The 18,726-nt window shown below is 48.3% G+C and overlaps 1 protein-coding gene across 2 annotated transcripts in view; it reads left to right on the top strand.

The window, feature by feature from the left end:
* The window catches only part of GRM7 (glutamate metabotropic receptor 7), a 184,803-nt gene that overhangs the window by 151,225 nt on the left and 14,852 nt on the right, over positions 1 to 18,726 (top strand). Inside the window, exons 9-10 of one of the 2 annotated variants that reach the window (XM_085072222.1) lie at positions 12,668 to 12,914; positions 18,036 to 18,128. In XM_085072222.1, coding sequence (XP_084928348.1) covers positions 12,668 to 12,914; positions 18,036 to 18,106 — 318 coding nt within the window. In that variant the 3' untranslated portion in view covers positions 18,107 to 18,128. The remainder of the gene's footprint in view (positions 1 to 12,667; positions 12,915 to 18,035; positions 18,129 to 18,726) is intronic. The other variant, XM_085072221.1, reaches the window with a different exon arrangement.

Raw genomic sequence — 18,726 nt, 5'->3', positions numbered from 1 at the left:
GTTTAAGCAGGCATGTAATAATAATAAAAGTAGAAACCATCATACTCAGTCATAGAAATTGCCTCGTGTTTTGTCTTTGAGGCATAAGCTTAGCAGAAGGTTAAAGAGAAACAACAATGAATTCTTGTAGACTGAAGCAAAAAATTTGTGTCCCAACTGCACCATGTCAGAAGTGATTTGGGGCATGTTTGTATTTCTGCAGTTTGAAAGAACAGCTTTTTGAGCTCTGTGTTTGTTTCATCTGAGAGAATTGGGCAAAAGCAGCTGGTGAGGATCCTTCCCTGCAGCAGCAGAATGGGGGTGAGTGGTTCATGCTGGGCAGAGCCAGGGGGTCAGTGCTGGGGAGAGGCCACAGCCACCAGGGACAGGGTTGTGTCACCCTGACCAGGTCACCCTGGCCCCGTTTGACCTGGCTGTGTCGGGAGGAGGGAGTCCTGTGTCCCCAGGTGCCTGGCACAGGGTGTCCCTGTATCCCTGTGTCCCTGTGTCCCCAGGTGCCTGGCACGGGGTGTCCCTGTATCCCTGTGTCCCTGTGTGTCCATGTCCCTGTGTCCCTGTGTCCCCGGCAGTGTCAGAGACCCGAGGTGATGAGCACAGAGAGGCTGCTACTGCTGTCAGGGGTCGATGCTGTGTGATAAATGAAAAGCTCTCCAAGGAGGGAGTTTAGCCCATGAGTGCCACGAGAGGAGCTGCTCTGATAAAGGGCTGAGGGAACAGAGTGGAAGAGAGCAGGGAAGCTGGGAAGAGGTCAGAAATTGTGGTTTTCCCGGTTTTCCTAGTTCAAGAAGGAGTCTCAGTGGGGCAGTGCTGCCCTCGCCATGGGTGGTGTGAAAGAAAAACCAAAGACTTTTTTCCTTCAGGTGGTTTGACATCATTTCCATCTCTGCTGGTGGGGATGTGCTGTCTGAGCAGCAGAAACCAAAAATCAGTGTTTTCATTCCCAAACTGGGATGGGTTGGGTTTCCATTCCCAAACTGGGATGGGTTGGGTTTCCATTCCCAAACTGGAATGGGTTGGGTTTCCATTCCCAAACTGGGATGGGTTGGGTTTCCATTCCCAAACTGGAATGGTTTGGGTTTCCATTCCCAAACTGGAATGGTTTGGGTTTCCATTCCCAACCTGGGCAGCAGCTGCACAGAGCCCACGGTGTGTTTGACAGGACAAACTCCTCAGCTGGGTATTTCCCAGCCGCAGCCCTGGTGATGCAGCAGCCCTCGGGCAGCAGAGCCTCGGTGACCCCGGTAATTGTCAAACCCTCCTGAAGGGCTTTTCAGGTTTAGCAGGTGCAGTAATGATGTCAGGGATTCGCCAAGGATCATTCAGCCTGCGCTGCACTTGGCCTTTGAAGGGCTGAAGTGTCTGTGCTGACAAAGGGAACGAGGTGAAACAAAGGAGGGCTTGCTCGCTCAGCAGGATCAGCTTTTTTTACGCTGTTAATTGCTCATTAAACATCATCCATTCAGCCCTTCACTGCCTCTGCCGCAGCAGGGAAAGCTGAGGTTTAACCCTGCCCAGGCCCCTGACTATCCTGGTTTCACCAGTGAAAAATAATGTGTGTATTGCAAATTGAATAATCGAGTGTTCACAGCCGCGCGTTGGCCTCACCTCCAGAGACACTTACTGAAGAGAGTGCAGAGGGAGTAGGAGGACAAAACATGTGATGAACAATATGCTCTCATCTTACTCTTGTTCCCTCTGATTTACATCTCCAGCATCGGAGCAGCCTGTAATGTTTAATGGAGATAATTAAATATCATTTGGAGACAAGATAGCTCTTTTTAGTGGTGGAACAGATCCTGCCTAACAACGGAGCTAGCAGCAGTAATTCACCAGTAAGCTGGAGAGGAGATGCACTGGGAAGCTCAGCACAGACTCTCTGAGGTGGTGGGAAGTGAAAGCAATGGAAATCAATTCGTTTAGCCAAGGTGCTTAAACGTGATTACAGCCAGAGAAAGTCCTGTGAAAACTGGTATTAGGGAGTAGTTAAGATTTATTCTGGTGCCTTAATTGCAGGACCAAGGAAGTCAAGTGATTTGATTCTCCAGAACTTCAAAATCGATGTTGTTTTAGCAGGTTTTATTGAGTGGAGGATGAAATCGGATAATGACTGCAGATCAGAAGGGGAGGTCAGGGTGTGAATGTCCTCTGGTCCTGGCTGGGTGTGCAGAGCCAGAGCTGAGCCCTGGCTCTGCTTTGGGCTGATCTGGACCCCATTAAAAAATTCAATTATTATTAAATAATTAATTATTATCTTTATATATTATATTATATTATATTATATTATATTATATTATATTATATTATATTATATTTTAAAAGTTACAGATTCCCATTTGTGTCTGCAGGTCGTTAACTTCTGTCAGGCCGCAAAAGAGTTAAACATGTGAGCTGATTTGGGTTTAAAACTCGCGTTTTTCTCCCCCTGTAATATTGCAGATTGCTTTCAGTCTGAGTACCCCAAATGAAGCTGCTGATAAGGAGCTCTGAATAATTCAGAGAGAATTGCAGTGTTATCTCTGAGGTCTGACTGACGTGTGGGAGGTAATTTCAGAGTTACCTCGGAGCTGTAATGAGGAGCTGAGAGCTGCGGTGGGATGGAGCAGGACACGGGATCACTTCGTTAAACCCGCCGGAGAGTGCTTTGGATATCGCTGTAAATTGTCACCGCAGCGCTAATTTGAGATGGAGATCGGGTTTATCCTTACAGTGAAAAGGCAGTGTGAGATAATTAAGAGAGAAGCTCTGCCCTGCTGCTCTGGATTGCTGTTGATGCACACGAGTACCTCCCGAAGATACGGGGATCGTGGGACGGCCGGAATTTGGCAGGTCCTAAAATGATAGACTTTTTGTAATTAAATCTCATTTAAAGGAGCACCGAAATCATCCTGTACTGTGGGATTACCCACTCCCAGTTTGGCACAACAATCCCCGCCCATCTGCGTGTCACAGAGCCAGGCTGTGCAGCAGCGCGGGCTGCAGTGAGGATGCTCTGGGCAGTTGCCATGGCAACCGTGTGTTCTAATTGGGATACATTGGGAGCAACAAGCATCGCCTGGCTCAAGTCAGCGAGTTAATTAAATGCAAACTGGCGCCGCTCTGAAGGGAGAATAGGGAAATGAGCATCTCGGGGTGTCCCGGAGCGCGGCAGGGCTGAGAGCATCCCGAGTGTCCCGGCTGTGGGATGGGGAGCTGTGCGGGGCTCGGGGCAGGGCGGGGAAGGGCGGCAGGAGCCCCTGGGGAGCTGTGCAGGGCTCGGGGCAGGGCGGGGAAGGGCGGCAGGAGCCCGCGGGGGTGACAGGAGAGGGGCTGGGCTGGCACGGAGCTCGCTGTGCTCGCAGGAACCTCACTGAGCATCTTCACCAGGGAGACTCTGCTGAGCGCGGCACAGCTCGGGGGATGAGCTGCTTGGGTTCATCGCTCCGGCAGGGACATCTGAGCTCCAGCCTGCTGCCCACACCCCATGTCTGAACCCTTTCTCTTTTTTCTTTTTTTTTTTTTTTTTTGGTTGTTTTGAGGTTTGTGTTTCTTTATTTACAAGGAATTCTTTTCCTTGTGCCAGGGTTTAAACTGCTCATGATGGCTGCTCAGGAGCAAAGGCTCTGCTGCCTTACCCGTGAATCTTCCAGTCTTTTAGGCAGCTCTGCCACACTCCCTGTGCACTTCATGCTTCAGACAATTATGTCATTTTCACAGAATGCTGTGGGTTCAAAGGATCTTAAAGCTCATCCCATCCCACCCCTGCCCTGGCAGGGACACCTCCCACTGTCCCAGATTGCTCCAAGCCCTGTCCAAGCTGGCCTTGGACACTGCCAGGGATCCAGGGCAGCCACAGCTTCTCTGGGCAATCTAATAAATAAGTAAATGACCAAATAATGCAGTTATAAGAATAACTGAGTTGCTGCCTGCTCTGGGTACTTGGCTGCAGCTTTAGCCCCAAGCACATCCCACACTCCATTCCCAGCACTGGGGTGGCAAAGGACATGTCCAGCCAGAGCAAGTTTGTTTCTAAGTAGCCAAAGCAATATGTAAATGCTCTGGTTTAAAAAATAATTACATTAGCATTTCAAAAGTCAGTGAAGAACTGGCTTGCTTCATATATGTATATTTGTCAGTTCTTTTTATTGCCAGTGTTCTACTCCAAAGGTCCTTCAAGAGAAGTAATACGTGTAGGATTATCCTCTTCCTCTCCCCCTCCTGCACGCAGCCCAGCTTGCACTTCAAATTCCCCTGAAGGTCTCCAAGCAGAATTAGATCTTACTTTGTATGCAAATGTATGGAATATATTCTCAGTATGGGCCTGGGTCAAACTTCACTGACATTGGAAGATTCCAGCTGGCTTTTTGGGATTTGCAGTGCTGGAGGAAGTGAGGTGATCACAGTCAGTGCTGGGGCAGGGGCAGGGCTGGGGTCATCAGTCACTTCTTGAGATTTGGGTGGGCAAGGGATTTCTTGTGGGGTTGGTTTGAGGTTTTGCACCCTGGTTGAGCTGGGAATATACTGGGAAGAAATCCTGGGAGCACTGGGTTGCCTCAGGACAAAGGGCAGTGGTGGAGTCACCATCCCTGGACGTGGCTCTCAAGCTCTGCTGTGGTGGCAAGGTGGGGATCAGCTCGAAGTACCTGGGGTTTCCTGCTGGGAGAACTCCAAAGGACAGGTCAGGAGAGGCTGAGTGGGACAGGCACTCGATTAGAGCTCAGTTTGAACCTGTCAGAGCAGGAGAAGCTGTCCTGGGCTGTCCTGCACTGCTGGCCTGGATCACCCCCTCTGGCAAGACTGCCTTAAGGCTTGACCTGTTCTTTGGTCTGTTTTCTCACTCTTAGCTGAACTAACAATGTGTGTGTCACACTAACTGTGACTGGAAAACTCTACCAAGGCTCGTGTTTATTCTGGATTGTGATTGAATTTTGCAGACCTGAGTACCTCAGGTGAGAGGGCTGCTGGCTGGTGGAACATGTGGCTGAGTGATTTACTGGGCAGTAAAACAAAACTGCAACCCCTGGGTGGAGAGAGAACCACCAGGTGTTTGTGCCTCTCCCTTCCAGGCTGGGAATAGCTCTGGCAGTGTTTTCCAAGGCTGTCAAGGCAAAGCTGCAGCTCACAGGGGCTGAACTCACAGTTCCATTGCCATGACAACCTTGGGCACATCCAGGAGCTGCTCAGGATCTGCTGTGGCTGTGATCCCACCTGGGTGGGACCTGCACTGCACCCTCCTGCTGTCCCCCTGCCCACCCTGCTCAGTGGCCTGGCTGTGAGGAGCCAGCCTGAGAGCCAAAGGGGCTTTTCAAGATGTTCTGAGATGTTTTGAGATGCTCTAAAGACATCTTGAGATGCTCCCTGCCTTGCCTGGCTCGTGCAGCTTCCAGAAGGCTCCGTGCAAAGGATGGGAGGGAAAGGTTTGCTCCTCTTTGTGTCCCTGGAAGTTATGGCAATGAGTTTGGAATGTCAGAGTCAATTCCTCCCCAGTGTCCCACTAACCCTGCCCTGTGCAGTGGGAAACCATTCCCCCTTGGCCTGGCACTGCAGGTTCTTCCCCAAACTTTGGGGTTTTTTACTCCAGAGAAAGGCACCTCCAGTGGGGGAAGACAGAGAAACCTAAAGGTTACTCCAGCTTTCCAAGGAAACATAAATATCACTCCAGGTTCTCCTGTCTTGAGTATAAATGCCAACACCTCTTTTGCTCTGATGGAGACTTCTTGGGAGAACAATTAATTCTGTAACAGGGTGATCAGAGAGGTTTTCCTGAACACATGATCAGCATGAGGTTAAGTATCTGAAGGGTTTTTTAAAATACCTTTTTATTCTTCAGGATTTTCTGACTATCTCTTAGCTCCACCTATCCTGGATGAGTGCAAGGTGAGATTCTAGAACCCTGGGCAGTTTCTCAGCATGCCAGATTCTCCAGAACTGATCTATTATGCATGACATTTCTGAAAGCCATCATATTTTTAGTTCCCCATTTCCTTGCCCATCTCTGTGTTTACTTACACACATTAACTTGCACTTTGTTGGTCTCTTTATAATCAATACCTTCCAGTGATACTCCTCTTGTTCATTCCTCCATCTGAGATAAATGGAATTTGCTTAAAATCATTTGACCTGAGTTTATTTTCCGTTCTAGAATGCTTTAATAATTTAGGAAAAATTGCAAGAGAGCTTTGCCTGGTGTCCACTGAGCAGCTGTTTGGTAGGGAAGGAGTGGGGAGGCTGCCTGGGCTCTGTTCCTGTGGGCAATATTTGATCCTGGGAGTATTTCTGGGAAGGTCAGGGTGCAGTCAGGACTTTGTGCTGTGCTGCATGGCTGGGGTTGGGCCAGTGGAATGCTTCAGAATCTTCCAGAGCTTCTTCCTCAAAACTGAGGATGGAGATTTGGGTAACTGCAGATATTGGTGATTGCAGGGCTTGGAGAAACCTGGTCTAGTGGGAGGAGCCCCTTGGGGACATCATGTGCCCCTTGGGGACCTGGTGTGCCTCTTGGGGACATTGTGTGCCCCTTAGGGACATGGTGTACCCCTTGAGGACATGGTGTGCCCCTTGGGGACATGGTGTGCCCCTTGGGGACATGGTGTGCCTCTTGGGGACATTGTGTGCCTCTTGGGGACATGGTGTGGCCCTTGGGGACATGGTGTGCCCTCAGGAGCCATCCCAGTGCCACAGTGCCCTCCAGCCTGCAGAGACACAGCCCTGGCATCTCACTTTATTTTCCTCAAAATCTCCAAGTGAGGGTTGCAGGGTTGTTTTTTTTTCTCCTTTTACATTGAATTATTCAATAGTTGAAATGAGTAAAATTAAAGATTTCTAGACTGGTGACGTTTGGAATATAAGAAGGACAGCAAAATCTGTTTCATTTGAACTCTAATCTCTGGTCATGTATAAAATGAATAAAATGCAATAAGTGTGGAGAAATATGATTTACAACAGCAGCCAGAGCCTGGCTCTGAATACCCAAAAATGCCAAGATTGTGTGTCAGTCAGTTTAGCAGTGCAGTGGTGAGGGGGAGCAATGAAATGAAGGCTTTCTCTTTCTTCCCTTCATACTTTTTTTTGTGTTGTTGTTTTTTTGTTTTTTGGAAGAAATGACAGATGAAGAATTATTTCTAGCTCGAAAAAGCCAAGTGCTCAGCCTGTGAGAGAGGGAAAAGCCATTATTTTAATAATAGAAGTTGAGGATGTACATTACTTCTGCTGCACTTTGTGTTTGTCTCTTTTAGTGATGTGTAACTTATTTTAGAGCTATTACCACCAACAGGAATGCCAAGCAAGAGATGTTAGACAGTTCTGAGGATTGATAATGGGATTGCTGGAGCTCTTCCCTCTGGCTGTGCCTGAAACACTTCCAAGCCCTGCTGGGACTGAGATTCCTGCTCACCTGCAGAGCCTCTGGTGCCCCAGGAGCAGAGGTGTGGCTGAGCAGCTCCCAGCAGTGATTCCAGCAGTTCCTGGGTGTCTCTCTGGTCTCTGTAGCTCCTGCAGAAAGCCAAGGCAGCTCCTTTTGCAGCAGATGAGGAATGTGCAGAATGCTGTCTGTATGAACTGCTGGGCTGTGGGATTGCCTCTGATGCTGCTCCAGTCTCTCTCTCAGCCATCAGATGCTGTTTGAAAGCAGCTCTTGCCTTTCCATCGCTGCTCTCTCCAATTAGCTGGCTAATTTAATTTCCTTCTAGATGAGCTGTTAGAGTTTCTCTCACAGGCTGGGGGACAAAATTCCTCCTCTTCTGCATCTGCATCAGAGCAAGTGCTCCAGTGTTTGCCATTTTGAATTGTCACATGAGTTATGGATAGAACCCATAAACGGTTTTGGGGTTTTTTTGGTGCATGCAAATTCCTTGCATAAGGAAGTTCCTATTGTCGGGGAACAAGCTGTATAAAATATTTAGCTGGAATAACTAAGATATGTAAAATACAGACATTCACTTTAACTCTGCTCCACACGTTTGCCTGTGAACCACAAGCTGGAAAACTCGATGTGCTGTGTGCTCTTGGGACAGGAAAATGAACAGTGGCTCTGACAAGGTGACATCAGGAGGAACAGGGAATTGGGAATTTATCCTTTTAGCCCTGTTTACTCCGTGCTGGTTGCCTTTGCATGCAGCCTCTGCGGGTGGAATCTCTGGGAATGTGACCCAAATTTCTCTTTGGTGCTGAGCCTGCTGTAGGAACACACTGGGACATCCCAGCCATTGCTGCTTGGTGGGGTTTGAAGGCTGCAGTGGGGTCTGGGGCTGCAGGGAGCCCCCCCTGCACACCCCAGGGTCTGTCTGAGTGTCTTTGTCATTCATTCCTCCCAGCCTGGTGGCTCCTGAGCAGGGAATGACATCCCTGTGACATGTCTGAGATGGGGAATGGCACAGGGGAAGCTATGGCTGCTCCTGGCTCCCTGGAAATGTCCAAGGTTGGACAGAATTTGGAGCACCTGGGACAGTGGAAGGTGTCCCTGCCATGGCAGGGGTGGCACTGGATAAGCTTTAAGGTCCATTCCATCCTATTCTAGGATTCTGGGATGTGCAGAATTCCCTGAGCCTGGCAGGAGCAGGAGGGTTGTTTGGGCACAACAACCAGCCAGTGATGGGACATTTGCTAAAACCCCATCCTTCCCTTCAGTGTCACCTTTCCCATAATTGCCAAGCACAGAGTTTATAATTAACGGTGTGCCTGGTTCCCTGACATTCCCACAGCCCTTCCACAAAGGCTCTTTGCCTGCCTTGCTATTTCCACTGTAATAACTGTAATCAGCATAACTGCTGTGGTTTGATTTGTTCTCACACCCCCTCGGGCAGCATCCCTTGTCACTTGTGCAACTTCCTGAGCGTCACCATTTCTGCAGGGCTGCTGCCCCACCTGCCTCTGGGGGTTCCTGAGGGATTGCTGAGCCCCAGCAGAGGAATGAGGTTGTGTTCCGTGGGAAAAGTGCACCTGAGGGGCTCAGGGAAGCAGAGCTCTGTGAATATCTCAGTGATGCAAACCACCAGCGAGTCAGGGAGCTGTCTGGGTTGGGAAGGAGCCTAAGGATCTCCTTTTCCCAAGCCCTGCTGCAGTTTGGGTTGGGAGAGGAGCTGGCAGGACTGCTCTCCCCGTGCTGTTCCATCTCCCTGTGCAGTGCTGGGGAAGGACACAGCTGTCTGAGCAAAGCTCTGCTGCCTGAACCTTCCATAAATCAACTTGTCTGGGGCCATGGCAGCAGTGTTTGCATTTCCTGACGGCTTTGGGGTTTTTCCTTTTGCTCCAAAAGGAGGTGTTGTGCTGGAGGAGCCTCACCCACCCAATGGGCACCAAAACATCTGAGGTGTTTAAATCTAAATTACATTTAAATTCAGCTCCTTTCACTTCCCATGTTTTTGCAAACACATAACGCAGGGGAAGCTAATTTTAATTTTTATTAAAAAGTGTTTCTCATTCTTATATTTGCACAACATAATGTAGAGAATGAGATAGAATCTTCAGATGACCTGGAAAAGCCTTCTGGGAGATTTATAAACTGTCTACTTCATCTGTAAGAACATTTGTTTTAATTCCCATATAAAAGTGAGATAAATTGGCTTGTAATAGCACGAGTCCAAAAATATCTCAAGTTACCACTTTATTTCCATATTGCAACATAACACAATTCAGTGCATAATTAGAAAGCTGAATTAGAAAAGAGGAGCAGTTGCTCCTGATTAGACTGAAGGCAGAGCTTTAGCCTGCAAAAAGGATTTCTGACTCCTAAAGGGACTTTTCAAAGCTCTGCAGCTCTGAGTTAAGGTTTTATATAAACTGTAAGTTCAGTTCTTCTGGCCCAGCAGCTGGAAATGTCTCCTGGCCTGGCAAAGACAGAGACCTCATCCTGCAGTGCTTTCCTTCCCAGAGAAATCACAGCTCATGCAGAATCAGCCACTGATGTATTTTGTGCTGTAAAAATTGCTGGTTATTAGATCTGTGTCTTCCAGACCAGTCCAATTTTCTCTCAAGGTTTTGATGGTAATTTTTGTGATTTGCATGAATAAAGCAAGAATCTGGAAAACACAAAAATCTAAAATTCAAATGGAAATCACTTATGTAAAAGAAGTGATAAAATCTAGGTGCTTTTGCATGTGAATGATGTCCTCAGGGTTGGGTTTTCTCCAGTGCCTGCTTCAAAGTCAGTGCATTTGTAACGCAGTGAGTGAAGTTGAAATTTGCCAAAATTCGGAGTCTGCTTGAGAGAGGAGATGTGAGTGAGGGTGACCCTTGGGAATGAGTTTGTCCTTCTGTCACAGCAAAAGTGGCTTCAGACCCTCCAGGGGAGACATCCTGGGAGATCAGCACCACATGGGTTTTAGAGAGCCTTGATTGCTGCTGGCAGCACTTCAGTCATGGAATGGTTTGGGTTGGAAATGACCCCAAATCCCATCCAGTGTCACCCCAGCCATGGCAGGGACACCTGCCACTGTCCCAGGCTGCTCCAAGCCCCAATGTCCAGCCAGCCTTGGACACTGCCAGGGATCCAGGGGCACCACAGCTTCTCTGGGAATTCCATCCCAGCCCCTCCCCACCCTCCCAGGGAGCAATTCCTTCCCAATATCCCATCCATCCCTGCCCTCAGGCAGTTTAAAGCCCTTTTTCCCTGTCCCTCCAGGCCCTTGTCAAGTCTCTCTCCATGTTCCTTGCAGCTCCTTCAGGCACTGGGAAGCCACAACTGGGTCACCCCAGAGCCTTCTCCCCTCCAGGCTGGATAAGCTCCATCCCAGTTCTCATTCATGTCAAGTCGGAGCATCTCTCACTAAATCTGCATCTTAATTTCTTAATTTAATCTCAGGTTTGGGAGCTGCCAGGTTCAGCAGCCAGCTGTAAAAGGCACGCATGAGTTATTAGAGTCCCATTGGCAGTTAAATCTGATCCTTTGTACTTTAAGTCACCCATTTGCATTCATCTAAAATGCTTCCCGAGAATTTATCAGAAGAAGTGAAATAAGAAATGAAATAGTTTCACGTAAACTGCTTTTTTATGTCTGACTGGTAAAACCACAAAGCAGAGATAAAACACATAAAACTGAGGCTCTGCATAATAAGCATATCTATTAGTTTCCCTTATCTTGACGCTGCTCCCATTTGTCATGAGAAGCTTTGTGTGTCACTCATCCCTCCTTGTTCTACAAACGCTTTTTTCTCCTCGCCTCTTATCTCCCATCAGCGTTCGCAAGGTGGGAGCTCAGCTGGTGAGGTGCTGCCAGAGACCTCTTTGATTAAATAATCATTTCACCTTCAACCCCTTCTGAAGATAAAATAAAATAAAATGTAATATATTTGAAATAAAATAAAAATGAGTGCCTGAGGTGCTGCTGGGTGCAGCTCTGGCAGCAGCCTGGGATGCAGGGGAAGCTGTTGGCTCAGAGGATCCCCAGGCTGCCACTCCCAGTAAAACCAGTTTCCCCACTGGGCAGCCATGGGGCTGCAGCGAGTGGCTGGGAGGGTCACTGGTGCAGAATCCCCCAAATTAAATGTATAGAAGAGACTAACAGCTGTGGGCTCAGCTGGCTGTGCCACCCGCAGGCTCAGGGCAGAGTGGGTGTTTTGAGGGACGTTTGCAGGGGTTTGGTGTGCAAACTCTGAAACTGCCCAGAGGTGCCTTCAGGACACCATGGGGCACATCTGGAGGTTTTGGTGTTCTTCTCACAGCTTTTCCATCAGAAGTTTGGACTGATTAGCTGTGAATGGGAGGAGAGGAGGAAATAGTGTTCTGAAGTAACCACCCTCAGTGTGGGATGATTCTCCCCTCTCTCTGGATTTCCTGTATATTTAATTTCTGAAAAGGATCCTCAGAGATGCTGCTGCCTCCTCAGCTCCCTCACACCTGTATTGTGCTGTCTCTGTGCCTTTTAATTGCGCTCAATCCTCTTAAGCCCTGGGAATTGTTCTGGTTTATCTGCACATGTGTCCTCTGAAAAGACAGTTTTTTAAAAAAGGGGTAAAAAAGGCTTTTCTACCCTTGTATATTTACAGGGTACATTTTTTAATCCCTGTGGTTTCTTTGAATACTCATCCCAGTACCTGTTCTCTGACTTGAAAATATTTTTTTCACAATAATGAGCACAGCTGAATGTCACGAGCACAGAAATCCTTGTGTACCCTCTGCAAAGTTATTTCAGTGAATTTTAGAGAATCAAAGTACAGTAAAAATAGAAAATCCCAACTTCCTCAGTGTTTTTAAAGTCAGAAATTTCTACTAACCTGTGTTCTTGCAGGTCCTCTTCTATAACTTACAGCTCAGCTAAACCTTAATTAATATCAGAATTATTTCAATCCAAATCTGATCTGCACTCTTTAAACAAATGAACAAAAGCTGTGCCATAACTTGCTGTGGGAACTGTGTTAAGGCCACTGCAATTGTCCAGCACTGAGGCTGTTGGTGGACCAGGCAGGGGATTTGTGTGGCTCTCAGCAGTGTGAAGCTCTCAGCTCACACATCCTCCCTGCAAACTGGTTAAAAATGATTAAAAATGGGTGTTTGTTTGAACTGCTGCAGCCTCCCAGGCCTGTGGTGTGTAGCACGTTGCAAACTGGTCAACAATGGCTGTAAAATGGTGTTTGGTGTGAGCTGCAGCAGCTCCCAACCCCGGTGTGTGACACACTGCAAACTGGGTAAAATGCTGTGAAATGGTGTTTGGTGTGAGCTGCAGCAGCTCCAGCCCCTGACCTGTGTCTCTGTCCCACAGCTCTACATCCAGACCACCACGCTCACCATCTCCATGAACCTGAGCGCCTCGGTGGCGCTGGGGATGCTCTACATGCCCAAGGTTTACATCATCATCTTCCACCCCGAGCTGAACGTGCAGAAGCGCAAGCGCAGCTTCAAGGCGGTGGTGACAGCTGCCACCATGTCGTCACGCCTGTCACACAAGCCCAGCGATCGCCCCAACGGCGAGGCCAAGACCGAGCTCTGCGAGAACGTGGATCCCAACAGTGAGTAGGGGGTTCTGCTGGGATCTGCCGGGCTCTGCTGGGCTCTGCTGGGCTCTGCCGGGCTCTGCTGGGCTCTGCCGGGCTCTGCCGGGCTCTGCTGGGCTCTGCTGGGCTCTGCCGGGCTCTGCTGGGCTCTGGGTTCACCCTGCCTGCTCTGCTCCATCGCAGGGATTGAGCTCTCATGGGGTTTAAAAGTCTCTGTCTTCATCTCCAAGTTTTAATTTGTGCCATTTGGCCATGGCGCATCGCAAAGAGTTTGGGAGCTGTAACTCTGCTCCTTTCCTTTCCCCTCTGTGGTGAAACTTCCCTTCCCTTCCCTTCCCTTCCCTTCCCTTCCCTTCCCTTCCCTTCCCTTCCCTTCCCTTCCCTTCCCTTCCCTTCCCTTCCCTTCCCTTCCCTTCCCTTCCCTTCCCTTCCCCTCTGTGGGTGAATCTCCTGCTCCCCCTTTCCCCTGCAGCCTGTGCCCAGCTGCCCTGGCAGGGACAGATTCCCCGACAGACAGAGGGACAAGAGCTCATCAGCTAACCTGACTTTTCATCCTGGTTCTTGCCAAGTTGCTTTGCAAAAATCTCACAATCCCCGAAGATTCCCATTTAGGGATTTTATCTGGTCTTAATGCAAATCTTGCCACCGATTTAAAAGGAAAATAGATGGCAAAGACACTTCTAGTTTCCTTAATGTGCATAGCAGAGGATAGCACAGCACGAAATTACAGACTGAGGCCATCAAATTTGATTTGCATTTGAATCTGGAAGGAGCTGGGGAAGGAGACAGCTGCACAGCTCTGCAGCACATTGCAAAGGTTTGGGCATGTCTGCAGTTTTTGTGAAAAAGCAGATCTGAATGTGGAGAAATGCCCTTTCCCTGCCCGTGCTCCTCTCATCCATTTCTGCTGGAATTCCTGCCACTTCTTGTCTGTGAAGTGCTGCTGGAATTTCCGCCTGGGAGCAGCAGTTCTGCCGTCAGAGCAGAGTGGGAACAGGCAGCAACCCTTACACAGCACTTTTCTCCCCTCACTCACCCCTGCAGGAGTTTTCTCTGATGTCTGATCATGCAGGTGCACAAAATATATTCCACCTGCAAAAACTGAATCCATCTTTGGAAGCTGGAGTGGGATTCTGACATGAGACAGGGAGGAAGAGATTCTCACAAATGAAGGACTATATTAGGTCTCTTCCAGTTGTATTGAACAGAGCCTTTAGTGCAGGAGGAAATAAATGGAATTCCTGCCCTGGGCTGCTTCCCAGTGACACTCAGGAACCTCTGCCAAGGCAAATTTCAGGCAAGGAAGGAAGGAAAAAGAATTTGCAAGGCAGCTGGGCCAGGTCAGGGGAATGTGCTGCTGCTGCACTTCACTAATCATAATTTGGATCAACGAGGCTGAAATTCTCCCCCACAAAACTCAAAATGTAAAAAACTTCATCCCAAAATTGGAACAAAAAGAAAAGCACACAAGCTGTGGTGCTGCAGTGTTCCCTGGGGGATTTCCCACCCCAGCTCCCCTCCTGCTCTCATTCTCCTGAGCTGCATCTTATTGCTGGTTTCAGACTTCTGAGAATATTTCCCCCTCCCTCCAAAGAACAGCCAGATTTCCCCTCGGGAAGGAAATAGTTTGATTAAAAATAAATACTGCCCACTTAACCCCCCATGTTTCTGGTCAAACACTCCATTTTTAGTCCAGGGCTAAAAGCAGAGTATGTTTTTAGAGGCAGAAGGGGCAGAGGCCCCTGGCTTGCCCAGATGTGCTACTTTTGCCTTGAGCCTTCACTGAGTGGGATTTTAAAACACATAAATGTATTAGGAAATGTGCAATTTCTGAAGAGTTTTTTCTCCCCAAGTACTGGGCTTTTACTTTTTTTATGGTTTGTGAAATATGTGTTTTTTAAAATATTTTCATTACTTATATAGAGTTCCATCTGTTCATAGTCTCAGCTACATCTACCACTAGTCGTGGTCTGTGTGTTCATGCAAATTATTAGAAAATCAAATGAAATAAACTTCTGCTGTACTTAAAAGTGTTTGGATAAATTAGTCCCAGTGTAACTGCCACAGTTACTGTCCTATAGCATTGATTAGGTTATTGATCAACCACCTGATCAGGCAGCATTCATGAGTGTGCATAAAAGTAATTCATTGAACACCTGAATTGAGCTTCTTTTTTTAAAGTTTCAATATTCTGTTGAATAAAAGCTGTTTATAGTTCCATTTTCAGGTGGAAACAAATGAAAATACGTATTTTCATTTTCTAAATATTTTTTAAAGTCATAACATCCAAGCAAAACTCCTCAAACTTAATTTTCAGTGAAATTTTGAGAATGGTGTCCGTATATAAAAACAGCTTTCATATTTTTATAGCAATTTCACTTTAAAAAATATTTTATGCCCCCAATAGGGAAATTTTCAAAGTTTTACCCATCAGAAAGTAAGAAATGTGAATTACAAATAGCCCTTGCTGCATCAATTCTTGGAGCAATTTTTAAAAAAAATCTGAAATACCTTCTTTCAAAAGAAAACCGAAGAATGTCTTTTTGGTATTTCTGTGTGAAATTGGCTTTGCTCCCCTCAGGATGTCCCCTGGTGCCTCTGGGTACTAGCAGTGGGTGGTTGGTTCCCCCAGGGTTTGGTTGGTGGATCCACACAAGGCTCCCCCAGAGCTCAGGGAGGAAGGAGCAGGGAAAATTCCTGCTGAGGGTTAAAGGATGACTTTGAGCCTCACCAGCCCTGCACAGAGCGAGTCAGGCTCTGCCTGGCTCAGCCTCTCAGGGTGTGCAAGTACAGCTGGGGGTTGCAGTTTGGTTTTCTCTCCTGTCTCACTGTCGCTTGCTCAGTGTTGGATGCTGCAGTTGCCATTTCTGCTGGAAAGCCATGAGTGTTCTGTGTGTCCCAAACCCAGTGAGCAGGGAGCACCAGCACGGGATCCATGCACCTCCAAACACTGCAGATCTGGGCACTGAGCCCACAGTTATGGCCTGTCCTGCTGACAGGCCACTGTCAAACCAACAGCAGAATGTGGTTTTACAGAGAAATAGCCTTGGAAAAAACCTCCAGGTTTTAGTAGATCTTCAAAAGAATAGAGAAGCTGTGGTGCCCCTGGATCCCTGGCAGTGTCCAAGGCCAGGTTGGATGGGGCTTGGAGCAGCCTGGGACAGTGGAAGGTGTCCCTGGATGAACTTTAAGGTCTCTTCCAACCCAACCCAACCTTTCTGTCCTTCTGTGATGATGAACTGGAGATGTGCATGGCAAGCTGGAATGTCTGTGAATTCCACGAGTGGCTTCCCAGGAGCAGCTGATCCTCATCCTGTGGAACCACTGCACACAACTCTGGGCCAATCTCCTGGAATTTAGGCTCAGAAAAAAATGTGCAAAGCACTTGGGAGAGCTGGGCTCAAAGCCTGGGGGTTTGGAGTGAGTCTAAAAGAAGACACTGATCTGAATGAGAGGAGAATCACTCAGAATGCAGTGACCTCATCTCCCACCCGTGGGGTGCACAGGGACTCACTGTGTTACAGATTCCCTTAGGATCTCTGGGAAATGAGAAGTTTCACAAGCTGAGCTCCCCAGCCACGCCGTGGGAGGGCTTTCATGCTGAATGGGATATATTAAGGCCAAGCTTTCCAATCTATTTAGGAAAACTCTCTTAATCATTGCCGTTTGCCATCTGGCATGTGCCTGCTGTCACTCACTGCACAGCTTTCCCTGCTCGTGCACACTTGGGATCAGCCGGGTTTGGTGCACAGCAGCTCCCATCCCTGCCATGAGCTTGGTGTGCTCTCCTGTGCCTGTGGCTGAATTTCACAGTTTGGGAAGATGCTTCTCGTGGAGCCTGAGGTGGAGCAGGCAGTGAGTGCCCTGCTGGGCTGTCTGCTGGAGTTTCTGCTGCAAGAGCAGAGTGTCAGACTGGGAGAGAAACGTTTGAACCTCCAACCCATACTTAACTTATATTGGGATTTACATGTAATTACTCCTTTTCCCGAGCAGCTTGTTTTAATTCCTGGCTTTACCCAACAGAGTGAGAGGAAATGAGGAAATCAGCAGTGTGGTGGTTTGGTGATGAGGAGGTGGTGCCTCTCGAGGGCTGGACGAGCAGTGTTTGCTTCCATGGAACCCCAGAGGGGTTGGGCTGGGAGGAACCTTTAACCTTGCACCAGCCCAGGCTGCTCCAAGCCCCACCCAGCCTTGGACATTTCCTCTTTTAGAGTTAAGTGGAACTTCCTTGGCAGCTGGTTGAGTTTTCCTAGGGAGCACCATGTCCATGTTCCCTGTGCTCCCGGGGTGCTTCCCATGTGCTGCTGGCTCCTCTCCATCCCAATGGCAGCTCTGCATGCCCATCCTCACCTCCCTCCATCCACCAGAGTGGACACTGACTGTGGTTCACCTGGGGATGGTGAATGTGGATCACAGGCATCTCCTGCCTCAGACTGCAGCTGCTCCTGTGCTGTGGTTGTGTTTGTGTGTCCATCCTCCTCATCCTCCTGCTCTGTGTTTGTGTGTCCATCCTCCTCATCCTCCTGTGCTGTTTGTGTGTGTCCATCCTCCTCATCCTCCTGCACTCTGTGTGTGTGTCCATCCCCTTTATCCTCCTGCACTGTGCTGTTTGTGTGTGTCCATCCTCTTTGTCCTCGTGTGCTCTGTGTGTGTGTCCATCCTCTTTGTCCTCGTGTGCTCTGTGTGTGTGTTCATCCTCCTCATCCTCCTGCTCTGTCCTTGTGTGTGTCCATCCTCCTCATCCTCCTGTGCTGTGTCCATCCCCTTCATCCCAAACATCCCTGAGCTCATGGGGCCTCTTGCACCTTCCTGAGGAAGACACTGCAATGGTTGTTGATGATGCCAAGGAAGCTGTGAGTGACTCTGGGGCTGAGAAGGGATGAGGGGGAGAAGAAGCAATCTGCTCAGCTCAGCCAGAGCTGTTCTGTGAGCAGCTGCTGCCGTGTTTGGAGGTCCCTGAGCACCCTGAGCTGGTTCATTTGGGGTGACACAGAGCTGATCTCCTGTGCTGGTGGCTCCCAGCTCCCCACAGCTCCAGTGGGGTCAGATGAATGGCAGAGCCTCATGCAGGGCAGGCTGGGAGTGTTCACTGTGCCCAGAGCGATCCTACATACAATCTATTTACTTTCCCTGTAGACTCTTTACCACCAGTAAGAAAGAGTGTTCAAAAGTCTGTTACTTGGTACACTCTTCCACCTACTGTATAGCTTTTGCCTGCTTTCCAAAAAGGTAAGGAAAATCAAGCTTTTATTATTTTATTCTCGATGATTATGATGATGATGATTATATACATAATTATATGAGGAATGTTTATTAGTTCAGCTATGTTAAAACCAATATTTGACTTAAAAATTGTTCACAAATGCATTACCAAAGGCTGCCTTGGGAAGGTTTGCCTGGGAAAGGGGAGATCCTAACATGGGCAATCCCAGTCCTGTGCTGGAATCCCCGAGCAGCAGCACTGAGTGGTGTCCAGCTTCCCCCCACTGCAGGTGGATCCCAATAAAGCCTTTGAGGATGGAGATATTTGCTTGAAAAAGAACAAACAAATGATTACAAATTAATTCTGGCCACCAGATCTGACAACTAACGAAGTGTTTTCTGAGTCATTGCCAGCATCTCCACCCACAGGGTTGCCTGGCAGCAAGGAAATAACGTTTGCCAAAGTGTGATCAACCCTCCCGACTCTAAAACTATAAATGGCTCAAAAAATTTTGGAAAAGCTTCTTTTCCCCATGGGCAGTGACCACTGACTCCTATGGATCCACGAGTGAACAATTTTTGAGAGCTGCTTTCTCCTGGGTGTTGTGGCTGCCTGGTGGTGATG

Source organism: Lichenostomus cassidix, chromosome 12, assembly GCF_008360975.1.
Source record: "Lichenostomus cassidix isolate B80296 chromosome 12, HeHo_3.0, whole genome shotgun sequence".
Taxonomy (NCBI): domain Eukaryota; kingdom Metazoa; phylum Chordata; class Aves; order Passeriformes; family Meliphagidae; genus Lichenostomus; species Lichenostomus cassidix.
This window is presented reverse-complemented; position numbering and strand designations above follow the sequence as displayed.